At 34.6% G+C, this 15,195-nt stretch overlaps 2 protein-coding genes across 2 annotated transcripts; both read left to right on the plus strand.

The window, feature by feature from the left end:
• Positions 1-2,585: 2,585 nt before the first annotated feature.
• LOC111985778 (uncharacterized protein At5g01610) lies at positions 2,586-5,605 on the plus strand. The gene is made up of 3 exons (XM_024017427.2): positions 2,586-3,058; positions 4,658-4,712; positions 4,971-5,605. The coding sequence occupies exons 1-3, from the start codon at positions 2,972-2,974 to the stop codon at positions 5,348-5,350; spliced, it is 522 nt and encodes a 173-aa protein (XP_023873195.1). The 5' UTR covers positions 2,586-2,971; the 3' UTR covers positions 5,351-5,605.
• A 3,977-nt stretch (positions 5,606-9,582) lies between these two features.
• Positions 9,583-11,892, plus strand: LOC136064404 (eukaryotic translation initiation factor 5A-2-like). The gene is made up of 5 exons (XM_065766095.1): positions 9,583-9,827; positions 10,656-10,778; positions 10,872-10,928; positions 11,030-11,104; positions 11,588-11,892. The coding sequence occupies exons 1-5, from the start codon at positions 9,702-9,704 to the stop codon at positions 11,687-11,689; spliced, it is 483 nt and encodes a 160-aa protein (XP_065622167.1). The 5' UTR covers positions 9,583-9,701; the 3' UTR covers positions 11,690-11,892.
• The last annotated feature ends 3,303 nt before the right edge of the window (positions 11,893-15,195 follow it).

Genomic DNA, 15,195 nt, shown 5'->3' on the forward strand with positions numbered 1-15,195 from the left:
TTAAATTGTATGTATTTTATAATAAAATTATTTTTTATGTATCATTTTAAACTATAAAAACTTAAAATTTAAACATTTGATTGATGATATAACTATTAATTTTTTATCGTTTTAAAAATTTGTAATTACAAAAAATATAAAAAGAAAATGTAATTATGAAGAATTTTAATCCTATTCCTTTTTTTTTTTTTTTGAGAGAGAGAAACAGCATTCATTCATTTATAAAAGGTAAGCATCTTGATACAATTGTTCAATGACTGGAGGAGGGAAATCCTCTATCCAATACAAATCTTCAATACTAATTCTGGCATGTTGCGCTAACACATGAGCCACCTTATTACCACTACGCCTTGTGTGAGAAATAGATACCCACTCTAGACCATTAATAAGATGTTTAATATCTTCCATGACATTCTCAGCGAAGATATGTTTATTTTTTATTAAATACCTAATGATTGGAGTTTTTCATGCCCTGTCCACCTACCACTTCGATAACCCAAGCTGCCACTTTGGCTAGATTATTAAACTAATCTCTAGACGAGGTGACATGTCATAATTTTCCTCGTCAAGTAAGATAAAAATAAATTATAGGATTAATCAATAGCGGAGCTATAAATATTTTCCAAGGGGCCAAGTTAAAGAGTAAATACAATAAAGTTCTTAAGTAAAACAAATTATTTCATAAATAATTTTAACTCGACAAAATTGTGATCTATATTTTTTTTATTAAAATCATTTATAATTGATTCAAAGCTAAATTTTTAGCAATATATATATAGTTAAAAAAATTACTCAAAATCTTATTTTCCATCTTGTAAACTAGGATGATCCCATATCAATCGTCAATACACTACACTAATATGAATAATCAAGCATAAACTACTATGTATAGTGAGATAAACAAACAATTAAGTTATATATATAAAATAAAATAATTCAATTAAAAAATTAAGCAAAAAATTTCAAAACCAAATATAAATACATTAATACAATACATGACACTATTATATATATTTATATATATTATATAATATTCACTTTCAATAACACATTCACTCATGATTTTTTTTTTTTTTTATATATTATTGAGATTGTCAAACCCACGAATGAAACTCAAAAGTACAACATACAGAGTTGTATAGCACAGTACAAAAGTAGTAAACCGACTACACCAGTTTAGTCTTTAGTAGTATATTAATTGGTGTTCACAAGTTAAACATCGAGTAAGAGAGAGAGATACCAGTGGTACTGTGACAGAGCTTGGAGTCGATGGACGACCATAGATTCACGGCGAGGTGATTGGTGGCGTGATGGGTTAGGTGCAACACACACACAGTAATTTAGATTTGTTTTGGGTTTTTTTTTATAAAAAATTGATCTTTGGTGATTTGGAATGTATTAAAAAGGAGAATTTTGGTTTTTTTTTTTTTTTTTTTGGTACTTGGAAGGCCATGATGGGCTACAAAATGGGCTATCCTGATGGTAATTTGCTTGGGGGTCTATTTTGTATCAATTCAATTTTTTGAGGGTTTTTTGACGCTAATTAATATTTTTGAGATTTTTAGGACTACTTGAAAATTTGGAGAGACTACTTATGAATGCTTAAGGTCCAAATTTTAAATTTTAAGGGATCAAATTCTGAAATTTGAGAGGGGGCCAATCAATTATATTTTGTAAAATTCTAATTGTAGCACCCATACTAATGGGAAATTGGAAAAGCTAGGAGGGCCATGGGTTTAATTATATTGTACTTAAAAAAATAAAACTTTAAAAATTATGCGGAAGAAAAAAAAAATTGATCCTAATAAATGTCACCTCTATGGCATAAAAAGAGTAGCAATTTCATGAAAATTCATAAGACACCCTGTCATTCTTCTATTGTTATATATGTTGCTAAAACGTAAGTTCCAGTTAACTTAATTAGTAAAATTTTTTATGATTGAATAAGAGATCTTGAGTTCAATTCCTGCCTATACCAAAAACTAATTGATGTCTTAGTCTGATAATAAAGAACTATTATTAAGAGCGGACGTGATAAGTTGAAAGTTGAAATTCTCTCAAAATATATATATATATATATATATATAAATATGTGTGTGTGTTGCTAATGAGATAGAATGTCGTTATGGAAGCTAGTATGTTTAAGTGTGCTGTCCTTGTCTGTGTTATCTTGCAAAATACTTTAAGCATGTTTAGGGGGTGTTTGGTAGAGTAGTTTGAAAATTGTTGTTTATTGTTTTTTGAAATACGTGGGGGTGAAAAAGTGTGTTGAAATACGTGAAATGCTGTTTAAAAACTAAAAAATGTTGTTTAAAATGCACAACCAAACAGGGCCTTAGTAGCTTAATTGTCTTTAAAGCATCAAAATTCAAACAACCACCTTTTTTTTAAAAAAAATTTTAGAGCAAATTAGAAACAACCACTTAAGCACTTGTGACAGTATGACTTGCTGTATTAATTATTATCCACAGAAATTATTGGAAGTTTGAATTTTTTTTTTTATTTATTATTAAATTGTTTGGGGTGAGTGTATTTATTACTAAACTTAAAAAAAAAAAAAAAAATTGTGTCATTCAGTTAAACTACAAAACACTGGCACACGGTGATCCAGGCTACTCCCAGACCCAGTTTGGTTTCTCAAAAATAAAAAAATAAAAAAAAAACACTGTGATAAATCATAAATATAAATCATATAATTCCTAATTTTCTATCTTACATAATTTTTCTTACTATACACTTTAATTCTCATTCAAAATTTCAAATTTATTTACCTCCTCTTCATTTTCTTTATAATCTTTATTTTACGTTTGTGGGCACGGCTTTGTGCCGTGCCGTCTTGTGAGTTGTTACTTGTGACGCATCCTGTGTCTCAGATAGAGAGAGAGTTTTTGGTGAAGAAACTACTTCAGCTTCTTCTTCTTTCATCAGTGTGAGACTGAGAGAGGAGAGGACTGGGAAGGGAGAGACAGAAATGGAGAAAGCTCTGACAAAAGTTGGGAGCTTTTGGATTTCCAAGAAAGCCAAGGCAGAGATCTCCAACATCACTGAAGACCTCTCTGTATGTTCCACCTGAATTCTCCACATTTTCTTTGGCTCTATCTTTTAATTCTTCTTTATATTCTGTTTCACTAATCACTCATTTGCGTTCTTCTCAATATTTTTCTTTTCTTGGCTGGTTTTTTGTATCTTTATATGCATAATGCTGCTTGATACAAGGTACCCACTTGATAATTTGTAAGATCTAACTAAACATCACATGGTTTGGTGGAATGAGATTAAGATTGAAGGGAAATTCTTTGTTTTCATTTGGATTAGTGCTCGCACTTGATTCCTATTTGGTGAAATCTTTGTTAATTTCTTGAATGCATAGTTTGATATTTCTGAGATACAACAATCTTTGGAATGTTTCTAGTTTCTACCCAAAAAGGCTGAAAAGATTTTTTGAAATTTTAAAAGAAGTCAAAAAAATGGATGTCATTTAATATAATTGAAACATCACTTGCCACAGTTTCTTTTATCTCGATTCATATCCTGCTTAATGTTTAGCTAATTAGCTTATTGGTGATTTTAAAAGAAAAGAAAGAAACAATTCTAGTCGGTTCCCATTTTTTTCTTTTTTAAAATGGTGAATCAATAATTTGGATCAAAATAAAGAAAGAGATCACATTTTTCAATAACAGAGTAATGCATTACTAATTTGTTTATGCAGTGTGAATTTTGATGATCTCAATGATACTCTTTTATACACATTCCTCGTTTTGCCACTTTTAGGTCCTTCAATTTCTCAGTTATAAAGACAATACTCAAAACTCTACATATAACATTCCATTCCATATCTCTATATTGATCTTTTATTGCTATGATTATTGTTTTTGAGAAACATTCATTTTTCTGCAAAATCATTGTATTCATCTTAACTTTCCTACCAATATTATATGAGGAGGAGGATGGCTAATGCTATAATTAAGCTTATTAACCAAGAAACTATACTTCTTTCCTTAGAAATCTTTTTTTTTTTTTAATAAATAAATGAAATTATGAAAGACTTCTTGTAGACAATAAAGAAGGTATTAAACTATTAATATATATATATATATATACACACACAGAGAAAGTAAATCAATCAAGGTACCAAGCATTGGAGGCTTCCTAGCTTCCTTCCCTCTTACAGCCCTGAGATTTGCTATCCAAAACAGCACACATGGTGCCATGTGAAAATTTTCATCATCACATGCATATTTTTTAAAGTGTTATACTTCCTTTTGATATGCATCCAAAAAATTTCTAAAATAAAGAATTAATCTTCGCATATTGAATTTGTTGTACATAAAGATTTTTTGCTCCATCATTGGGTTGTATATAAAAGGTTTTGTAGTCCATTTCTGCAAAAGTTTGGTATATATTCACGTGACAGTGCCTTTATGAGACAAATGAAGCAGAATATTCTACATAATAGGTGAACTAAAACTGCGGAAATTATCTGGCAATGGCAGCTTCATTGAAGAGACAAATCTACCCTCAAATTTACCATCTAATTTTAAGTATGAGCATATCTAAAATGAAAGCAAATGACATTTTTTTGCTATTTATTTGGTGATGTGACATGTAGATGACTCCTATATCAACTTTAAACTAATTGTGCTGTTTTGAATATCAGTCTCTTTCTAATACTGTTGAAGAGAAGGCAAAATGGGTGTTCAACAAGCTGAAAGGTAAGATTACTATGTATTGGTGTGATTGCCCTAATGACGTGTACATACTTTGCAGTTACTTCTGCTCCATAATAATTTTCTGTCACTTGGTTAACATGAAATGAATACTTGGTTAACACTTGGTATTACTCAAACAAATGTAGGATATCAAGGCCCTACATAATTGGTTAACACCTGGACAAGATGCCATAGTGTATTAAGATTATTTACATCACAAATATGTTCTCAGAGATTAAATAAAGCTTACCCTTCTTACAGGTAAGCCATCGAAAGCCTTGCCAGATCTTCTCCGAGAGTACAACCTTCCTCCTGGTCTCTTCCCTCGAAACATAACATGTTATGAATTTGATGAATCAAGGTCCAAGCTCATAGTGTATTTGCCCTCTGCATGTGAGGTGAGCTTCAAAGACTCGTCCATTGTAAGGTATGCCACTCGTGTTAAAGGGACATTATCAAGGGGAAAGCTCACTGGAATAGATGGAATGAAGGCAAAGGTTCTGGTTTGGGTCAAGGTTACCAGTGTGGCTGTCGAAAGCTACAAATCTGATAAAGTATGGTTCACAGCTGGTGTGAAGAAATCAAGGCCCAAAGATGCCTATGAAATGACTCGTGATGCTGTTAAAGTAGAAGAATTTTGAGGCTCCCACTGTTTGTGAATTTAATCATTTGATAAACTCATTTTTATTCATATGTTAATAGCTGGAGAAACATGAAGATTAAGTGGTAATTTATGTGGAATTCTTTGGTATTGGTTTTGTGACATTGTCAATCTTTCGGTTGTGTTGCTCCTACTGTTTGTGAATTTAATCATTTGATAAACTCATTTTTATTAATATGTTAATAGCTGGAGAAACATGAAGATTAAATGGCAATTTATGTGGAATTCTTTGGTATTGGTTTTGTGACATTGTCAATCTTTCGGTTGTGTTGTTTGATGCAAATTGTTTGATTGATAACCTTTCTGGTTTTACTAAAAAAACCTAATTGAGCTGAACTTGTTCTCTAACGAGCTTGTCATTTGGATTGTTATTAAGCTCTAAAAACATTCGATGTCTAAATTATGTTATTAGAGCATCCGCATCCGGTTTCTATATCTAATTTTATTTTACCATTTCAAAAAGTAACTTTATCAATTATACCTTACCATTTTACAATACCTCCAGCATCCCAACTTTCATTTTCCTATTCTACTTATTAAAATAATATTTCTACCCAATAAAATAATATATCCCACAATCATCCTCATTTACAATACTACACATTTTTATTTACTCTCTCTCTCTCATTCTTTCTGTTAGACAACCGCAACATTTACTGAAACCACCATCACCACAAGCCCACCACCACTGCACTACACACAACCACCACCAGCAACTCATAATCTACCATCAACACCTAACACCACCACCACCAGCAACTCATAATCTACCATCAACACCAAAAAAAAACAAAAACAAAAACAAAACCCAGGCCATCAACACCACCCTCTCCGACCATCAACACCACCAAAAAAAGAAAAAAGAAAACAACAACCCACGGTCCCCACCTCCACGACTCGGCTCCACCATCATCAATCACCACCCACGGCAACCCCACCTCCACGGCTCCACCATCATCAATCACCACACCACCACCAAACCAACCAATCCGCACCGATCAACCACCACAAAAAACAAAAACAAAACCCAGGCCATCAACACCACCCTCTCCGACCATCAACACCACCAAAAAAAGAAAAAAGAAAACAACAACCCACGGTCCCCACCTCCACGACTCGGCTCCACCATCATCAATCACCACCCACGGCAACCCCACCTCCACGGCTCCACCATCATCAATCACCACACCACCACCAAACCAACCAATCCGCACCGATCAACCACCACGCCACCACCGCACCGATCAACCACCACACCACCACCACACTCGATCAACCACCACGCCGAACGCAAACCCACACAACCACCACCAGCAACTCATAATCTACCATCAACACCTGACACCACCACCACCAGCAACTCATAATCTACCATCAACACCTGACACCACCACCACCAGCAACTCATAATCTACCATCAACACCAAAAAAACAAAAAAACAAAAACAAAACCCAGGCCATCAACACCACCCTCTCCGACCATCAACACCACCAAAAAAAGAAAAAAGAAAACAACAACCCACGGTCCCCACCTCCACGACTCGGCTCCACCATCATCAATCACCACCCACGGCAACCCCACCTCCACGGCTCCACCATCATCAATCACCACACCACCACCAAACCAACCAATCCGCACCGATCAACCACCACACCACCACCGCACCAATCAACCACCACACCACCACCACACTCGATCAACCACCACGCCGAACCCAAACCTACACCGCCACACTCGATCAACCAATCCGCACCGATCAACCACCACACTCGATCGCAGCCGTCAGCCAACCGATATGCACCAAGAAAGAGAGCAGACAAAGCACAAAAGCTATGGGTTTTGGGTCTGAAGAGAGAAGGACGAGAGAAGAAAAAAGAGTGATATCATTATTTAATAAAAATAGGAGGGAGAGAGAATTAAATAATAGTATTTAAGTTTAGAATTGTGCTAAAGTATAATTCTAAAAGTAGAATAGTACTGTAGCACAATTCTAAATTTTTTTACAATATTTGGCTTTTAGCAATCCAGATGTTGGGGAGATTTGGGGCAAAAATGCTAAATGCAGCCTCCATATGGCATATGGCATGCCGGATGCTGATGCTCTTAAAGATTAACACTTAGGTACAGAACAGTACCCTAGGTGCACTACATAGGTTTCCTAATTAAATTTGAATGCATAGTTGCATAATGCAACTTGCATTGAATTTAATTCTCATTGAAAAAATAATATTGTTTGTACTCTATTGGTCAATGCAATCAGGTGTTTTAATTTAAATAAGATTCCTATGATACAATGTCTAAGTTTTGCTCTTAAAAACTTAGGTATATGGTATACATATTGGTATGAAAAACTCATCTGCTAAAAAAAAAATGGTGGGCTTGCCTAATACATGTGGAGGGGGTAGAGCTTAGACTACAAAACTGAGCTGACTCAAACACTCCCATTACACCTTTGGTTGCTCCTTAATTCCCAACCCCAAACCAAATGCTTAAAAGTTAAAACACATTGCGTACTTTGCTCCCAAAATAAAATAAAATTACATATAGTCAATTTCGTGTGAGAGGTTATTCAAAACTCTTGTGGAATTTAAAGGAGTTAAAAAAGTTATTAAACTTTCGTGGAATTTAAAGGATTACACGGTGTAGCTCTTTGAGACACAATCTCCTTAATAATTTAGATAAAGATTCCATTTTGTATTAGAGGGTTATTCAAAACTTTTATCTATCTATACTATTATTTAAAGGGTTTCTCTTATTTGGGATCCTTTTTTTTTTTTTTTTTTTTCTTGTTCAAAAATATCCCTACACCTCCTATGTTTAAATAGAGACAAAACTAAAGAATAATTCGGTAAAAATACAATTTTAATTCCCACTAAAACATTGCCTACAAAATTGGGCCACTTTCTTTTTTATTTTCAAATTGATTTATCCACATATAAATTAGATTCTAAAAAAAATTTATATATAAAAAATTAAAACACAAGTTTTTTTTTTTTTTTGCTATAAAAATTTGAACTGTTATTTAATGTAGTTTTTATTTATATTTTTTATATTTCCAGTTATTCTTAGAACTTTTTTTTTTTTTTTTTTTTGAGAAACTATTATTCTTGAAACTTTAATGGCAATGCATGTACCAAAAATTTTGACAAAAAAAAAAAAAAAAAGCCTCAATCATTAGAATAAAGATATCATTTCATTTTAGATGACATAACGATGGCTCAAATTTTTTCCTTTTCTATGAAAGCGAGATTGCAAAAAATGAGTATGGTCTTTTCTAACCCTTGAGTAATAATGTAATATCCACCTCTTTTGGTGGGGATGTTATTGGATCAGGATGATGTTGGGTTATTAGTGTATTATATCCACCATATTCCTACCCTAAGGTAGGGACAACTTGCACAAACGAAAGTGAGGTAGGTTATGAGCATGATAGGTTTGGGGTATTTTAACATGCATAATAAAGTGATCTATCAATTAAGATAGATCGTGACATTTTTGTCATTCCCACATCTGACAATTCCAAAGCAAATTGCTACCTCAATAATAGAATGAATTTCATAAGCAACTTAATTTCCTCACTTGTATAACTTTATATACATTTCACAATATATATTTAAATTTTATGCCATTAAAATATATTTAGAATGGAAGGAGATGAAAGGAGAGTAGAAAATGAAAGGCAACCAAAACAAATATGCTAAAAATTTATTACATTCTAATTATCTTCCTCTACTCTAATCTCTCCCCATTTTGAATGATTTGAAAAACAATCAAATCATTAGTGCAATGATCACTCCACAAGTATAAATATTTGTCAGGTGTGAAGGGTAAGAGCCGGAGTTCAAGTCTCTAGATAAAAGCTTCACACACATATACATTTAAATTATATTAGAGTGGAATTCTATTTTGTATCAAAAAAAAAAAAAAACAACCAAAAATGGAAATGCCTCTAGCATTGATTCTCATTGGCTGTTGGGCCTCATGGACCAATCCAACACATCAGTCACCCACCAACCTCCACAGCGAAGTAACACACCCAAAAGCCCAAAAGCCCATTAAAAAAAAAAGAAAAAAGAAAAAACACTTGCGTAAAACAAACGCCTCTCTATATTATCCAAAAACACAGAGATCCAACGGTCCAAACCATTTCTGGGCCCACCACGAAACCCTAGAATAAGCACCGTGACACAATTGGGTTTCTCTTCTCTATTATATAAATTCTCTTCCTCTTCCTCTCCGCCTCCGGGATCGGTCACTCAACTCACAAATCCAAGCCACTGAGTTCAGAGAAGCCGAGTCAAACAGAGCAAACCCACCAAAAAAAAACGACATGTCGGACAGTGAGGAGCACCACTTCGAGTCCAAGGCCGATGCCGGAGCCTCCAAGACTTACCCTCAGCAAGCTGGTACTATTCGCAAGAATGGCTACATCGTCATCAAGAACCGTCCTTGCAAGGTTCAATCTTTTTTTTTAGCTCTGTTTCTAAGATAAAAATCTATTTTTGATTCTGGGTTTTTGTTTTTTTGGCTTAGATCTGTACTTTTTGTTGGTTCTGATTTTTTGGTTTTTTTTTTTTTTTTTAAGCTTTAGATGATTCGGATCTGACCCAAAAAGCAAAAGGGTTTTTAGGAATATTCTTTTTGACTATTTTTATTTGTTTATGGGGCTTAGAAATGAACAAACTTTGAACAATTGAATAATTCTGAATGTTTTGTTTGATTTGCTATCTGGGTTTTTTTAGTTGAATGATGTAGTTGAATAATTCTGAATGTTTTGTTTGATTTGCTATCTGGGTTTTTTAGTTGAGTGATGTAGTTGAATGATGCGTACTTAAGATCCATAGTTGTTGCCCATTTCCATTTGATGTTCCATATTGGTTTATTGATCTGGGTACTGTTGCAAATTTTGTTTTTTAGATTGTTGCTTTTATCATGTAAATGAGAACCTTGATGGTGTCTAGATACATGGAGTTGAGTAATATGATTTTTTCGGATTAGTATGTCGAGGATTTTTATCGAATCCCAGGATTTTAGGACCAAGGCATGATGAGTTTTGATAGATAAGGGGAGAAAAGAATACTAGTGGGAGTGGCCGATCTGACTAGTATGTTGATGATCTATAGCTGTTTGCAAATATTTTGGGCTAAGGCATGATTGTTGTTGTAGTTAAGTTAATGTGGAAGTAGATTTTGGTGGTGTGGTCTTGCTATTTATGTTGGGGTTTGATGATTTTATAGTTATGGTTTCATGAACTGATGTATATCATGATTGTTTGTTGTGAAAGGTTGTTGAAGTTTCCACCTCCAAGACTGGCAAGCACGGTCATGCTAAGTGCCACTTTGTTGGAATTGACATTTTCACTGCCAAGAAACTTGAAGATATTGTGCCATCTTCCCATAACTGTGATGTATGTTTTTATTTGTTTTGTTATTCTTCTCTCTATTGGTTATGCTTCTTTAATTGTTATAAGTTTTCAGTATTTGTGGGGTGTGTTACGCAGGTTCCTCATGTCAACCGTACTGACTACCAGCTGATTGATATCTCTGAGGATGGATTTGTATGTTCAATTTTTATGTCTCTTTTCATTATTCCTGTGCTTGAGTCAATTTTTCATATGAATGTTGGTTTCTGACTGGTTTGATTGCATTTTTTTTTTAGGTGAGTTTGCTGACTGAAAATGGGAACACCAAGGATGATCTGAAGCTCCCAACTGATGACAATTTGCTGACCCAGGTTGGTTTCTAGTTGCATTTTTTTTTTTTTGGGTCAAAGTTTGAACCTGAAGTTCTCATGAGGCTCTACTCTTTTGCTTTTAGATCATCTTTCTGTGTTGCGGAATATATGGGCCTTAATCTTTGCTACAATATGTTACTTCGCTCCACTTGTTTCCTGTTTTGATGACTTAACTTGGGTGCATTTCTTCTCTGGAACCTTTGGGGGTAAAACCTAGTTCTAGTATTTTAGGTTCCCAATGAAACACAAATAATCTTATCTTTTCCAATGATAATTACATTCAATGCAACCACATGTTTGAATTCAATTGGAGAACACTGAACTATACCTAAAATTTACCCAACCTTTGGTTATGTTTTTGGTCCATAGAAATTGTAGTTTTTCTTAATGATTTTCTACGTGTACAACTTGTATTCTGTCTTTCCTTTTTCCTTTTTAAAAAAAATTCGGATAGCTGAATACGTCATTAATCCTTGTGTGCAGATCAAGGATGGATTTGCTGAAGGCAAGGACCTGGTTGTCTCTGTGATGTCTGCAATGGGAGAGGAGCAGATTTGTGCTCTGAAGGACATTGGCCCCAAGTAGTTTCTTTATAATAATTCAGAAACTGTTGTTGGAAACTTTAGTTGAAATATTTTTGTGAGCCTTTATAGCTTGCTTTTCTTAAGACACAGCGGGGTATACTTGGTGGTTGTGCGGATGGAGTTATGCGGGTCTGGAAAACGAAGTTATATAACATTTTCTTGTTATGTTATGTTTGTCTTTCAAAGACTTGTTTTCATCGTCTAGATTTGCTTTTTTCAATTATGTTGCTTTCAGTCTGCATTGATGGGAGAAAAAAAAGAAAAAAAAGAAAAGAAAGATTTGAGTGGTGCTTACACGCAGAAAAGAATGCATTCCTTGAAAGGTTAATGAGATGTGATTGTAGAAATTGGTGCAGAAACTGGCATGCTTGATGTTTTCTAAGCATGGTGGAGCAAATTGTGTTGGGATTTAGATAATAAAACATAACTGCCTGTTAAGTGCTATCAGGTTCTTTACACCAAACTCTTGAATTTTGGTTTATTGTGTTTACAATCTGAAGATTGATGAAATATTGGAAGACGCATGGTCTCTGAGACCCTGTTATTGTGGTTTCAGACTTTCAGTCTGATTATATAACCTTCATGCCCATAAATAAGGAGTGTCAGAAAGTGGGCGTCTTTGATCTCACGTTCTGGCTTGTTTATTGCAGAGAATAATATAAAGTATTATAATTCTATATAGATTGAAATATACGATAAGGATTTCGGTTTAAGTAATAAAAATTTTGTGATGTTAGAGAAAAAAAAATATATGCGTAAACAGCTCGCAGAAAGTAATATTGCAACGAATGAGAAGTGGAGAAATCCTCTCAAATAGTCTTTCGTCTTTCCCTAGAACGTTGGTAATGGACTAGGCTTTAACTTGAGTTATAGTGCTGGCGCAAAATCAGCATGTATTGTAGTTTAGTGTTAGTTTGTTATTTCGTGTTTTGGTAGTTTCCACCCTCATTGGTTGGATGGGTTTTTGGACTACAACAATGGCGAAGAAGATTCAAAATTTCAAACCTTTATTTTTCTTATAAAGATTCAAACTTTTATTTTTCTTATAAAGGAAAGCTATCAATACCTTTGTAGCGGAAAGCAATCAATACCATTGAGCTACAAAGTACTTGGTCAATTGCATTTAGGCGTGGGTTGGTGATGACTTCTTGTGTTGATGGAGCTCTTGATGTGTGAAGAGCTATGGGAGAAGAAAAGAGAAATGAAAGGATAATGGAAATGGATCAGGTTTGACTTGCCCCATTTCTATAAAAATATACCAAGTTTAAAACAAGAATATTTTAATAAAATAGGAAAAAAAAAAAAAACTATTACAAGTTGCATTTAAAAAGTTAAGTGATTTTTACGTTTGGTACATTCCCGCATGGTACATTCCTTGAAGCTACAAATGTCCCAAATAGTTCTTATGTTTGGAAGAGCTTACTAGCAACTCAACCAATCCTAAGGAAAGGTGGCTGTTGGAGGGTGGGCAATGGGTCATCTATTCGGGTAACTATGGATAGCTGGATTCCTAACCATCCTACACACAAAGTTATCCATTCACCACATGTGGAGGAGTGGGAATGGAGAGTGTCCGAGCTCAGTGATTGGTAGGTTAAAGCTTGGGACCAGGAGCTTATTGTGAATGTATTTCATCGAGAGGATGCAGAAGCAATTCTACACATTCCATTGAGCCATAGATTGGTTCTAGATACTATGATCTGGCTCCATACTAAAACTGGGGAGTATACGGTGAGATCCGGTACCACATAGCCCAATTAATTCTAAAGCAAGAAAAGGACTTGGGAGAGAGCTCAAAAGTGGTGGGAGGATCTAATGTTTGGGCGAAAGTTTGGAAGATGAAAGTACCAAATAAAATTCGAGTGTTTGCATGGAAAGCTTGCCAAAACATTCTGCCTACACGTGAGAATTTATTTCATAGGAAAGTGGTCTTGGATGCATTTTGTGAACGTTGTAACCAAGCACCAGAATCTGTTCTTCGTGTGCTATAGGAGTGCGAGGCTGCACAAGCCGTGTGGGCAGGTGGTCCACGTAGGTTGTAGAAAGTGGGCACGGAACACAGGGATTTTATGCAGCTGGTTGAAGAATTAATCCTAAGAATATTGGAAAAAGAGCTAGCGCTTTTTTGGGTCCATTGTTGGTTAATATGGAACCAAAGAAACAAAGTGTGGCTTGGAGGGAAAGCTCAAGATCCTTCAAGACTGAATTCTCGAGCTTTTGACTCACTTGATGAATTTAAAGAATCACGAGTTCAACTGGCTATCCATACAACTCGAGAGAATGTGTAGTCGTGGTGTCCACCTTCAGGGAATATGTTTAAGCTAAATTTTGATGCGGCAGTTTTTTCAGATCTGGAAGCATTGGGCTTTGGTGCTGTAATAAGGAATAATTTTGGGGCAGTGATGGCAGCGCTGTGTGCTAAGGGACCTATGGTTGCCAGTAGCGAAGAAGTAGAGGTTTTGGCGTGTCGAAGAGCCTTGGAGTTTGCTGTGGAGACAGGTTTCCAAGAGGTGATTGCGGAGGGAGATAACACCACTGTGATAAAGGGTTTGACAGCAGCCAAGCCAGACAAATCCATGCTGGGAAATATTTATGAGGATGCTCGCTACTTGGCGTTGAAGTTTCGTAAGCTTTCAGCCAGTTGTGTTAGACGCAGTGCTAACGGGGTGGCTCATTCTTTGGCCCGGTTTGCTAAAAATGTAAGTGAGGAATATGTTTGGCTGGAGGAACAACCTCCCCCAAGCCTTGAGGCTTTGTATTTGAACTCATCTGTTTCTAATTAATTGAATAATATCCAGTCCAGTTTCCAAAAAAAAAAAAGTTAAGTGGTTTTAATCCACATTAAATTGTTAACCCTTGGGCTTTGACAAAGTTTTGTTGCTCACTTCCATCTTTGTTCGTCGACATCATGGTCGTTGCCTCATCCTTCTTTTATACATTGACGACAACATTCTCACCGGGAATGATTTTTCTCCTTAATTCGATTTCATCGAGGAGCTTGGCAACCCATTTCATTTGTCTCTTTCACCCGCTGCATTACTTTCTTGGCATGAAGGTTTCTTCTCAACAAGTATGATGTGAAAAATATTCCAGGTAACAAACATAAATCTCCAGTAATATATAATATAATATAAGATTTGAAATTTATGGTGTTTATTTATGATTGTTAATTATTATTAGATCAATGATTTTTTGAGAGATGGGGTAACTCATGCCCTATTACAAAAATATAAATTTTTTTTTTTAAATTTTTTCCATTTCACTAGGAATAGGATTACTATTTTATGTACTAATTATCCCTCTAGTTTTTTTTTTTTTTTCATTAGTAGGTGTAAAAAAATAATTTAAATGATAAGCTTAAATTTCATAATACTCATGAAGTATTATAAAATTGCTACGTGTAACCCAACTATGATAAGCTTAAATTAGAACCAATAACAATTACTATATATAATTTATAATAATTTATAACAACTACTATATAAGCTTAAATTTATAGGTTCTAAA

The sequence above is a fragment of the Quercus suber genome, unplaced genomic scaffold, assembly GCF_002906115.3.
Source record: "Quercus suber isolate HL8 unplaced genomic scaffold, Cork oak 2.0 scaffold_24, whole genome shotgun sequence".
In the NCBI taxonomy this organism is placed as follows: Eukaryota; Viridiplantae; Streptophyta; class Magnoliopsida; order Fagales; family Fagaceae; genus Quercus; species Quercus suber.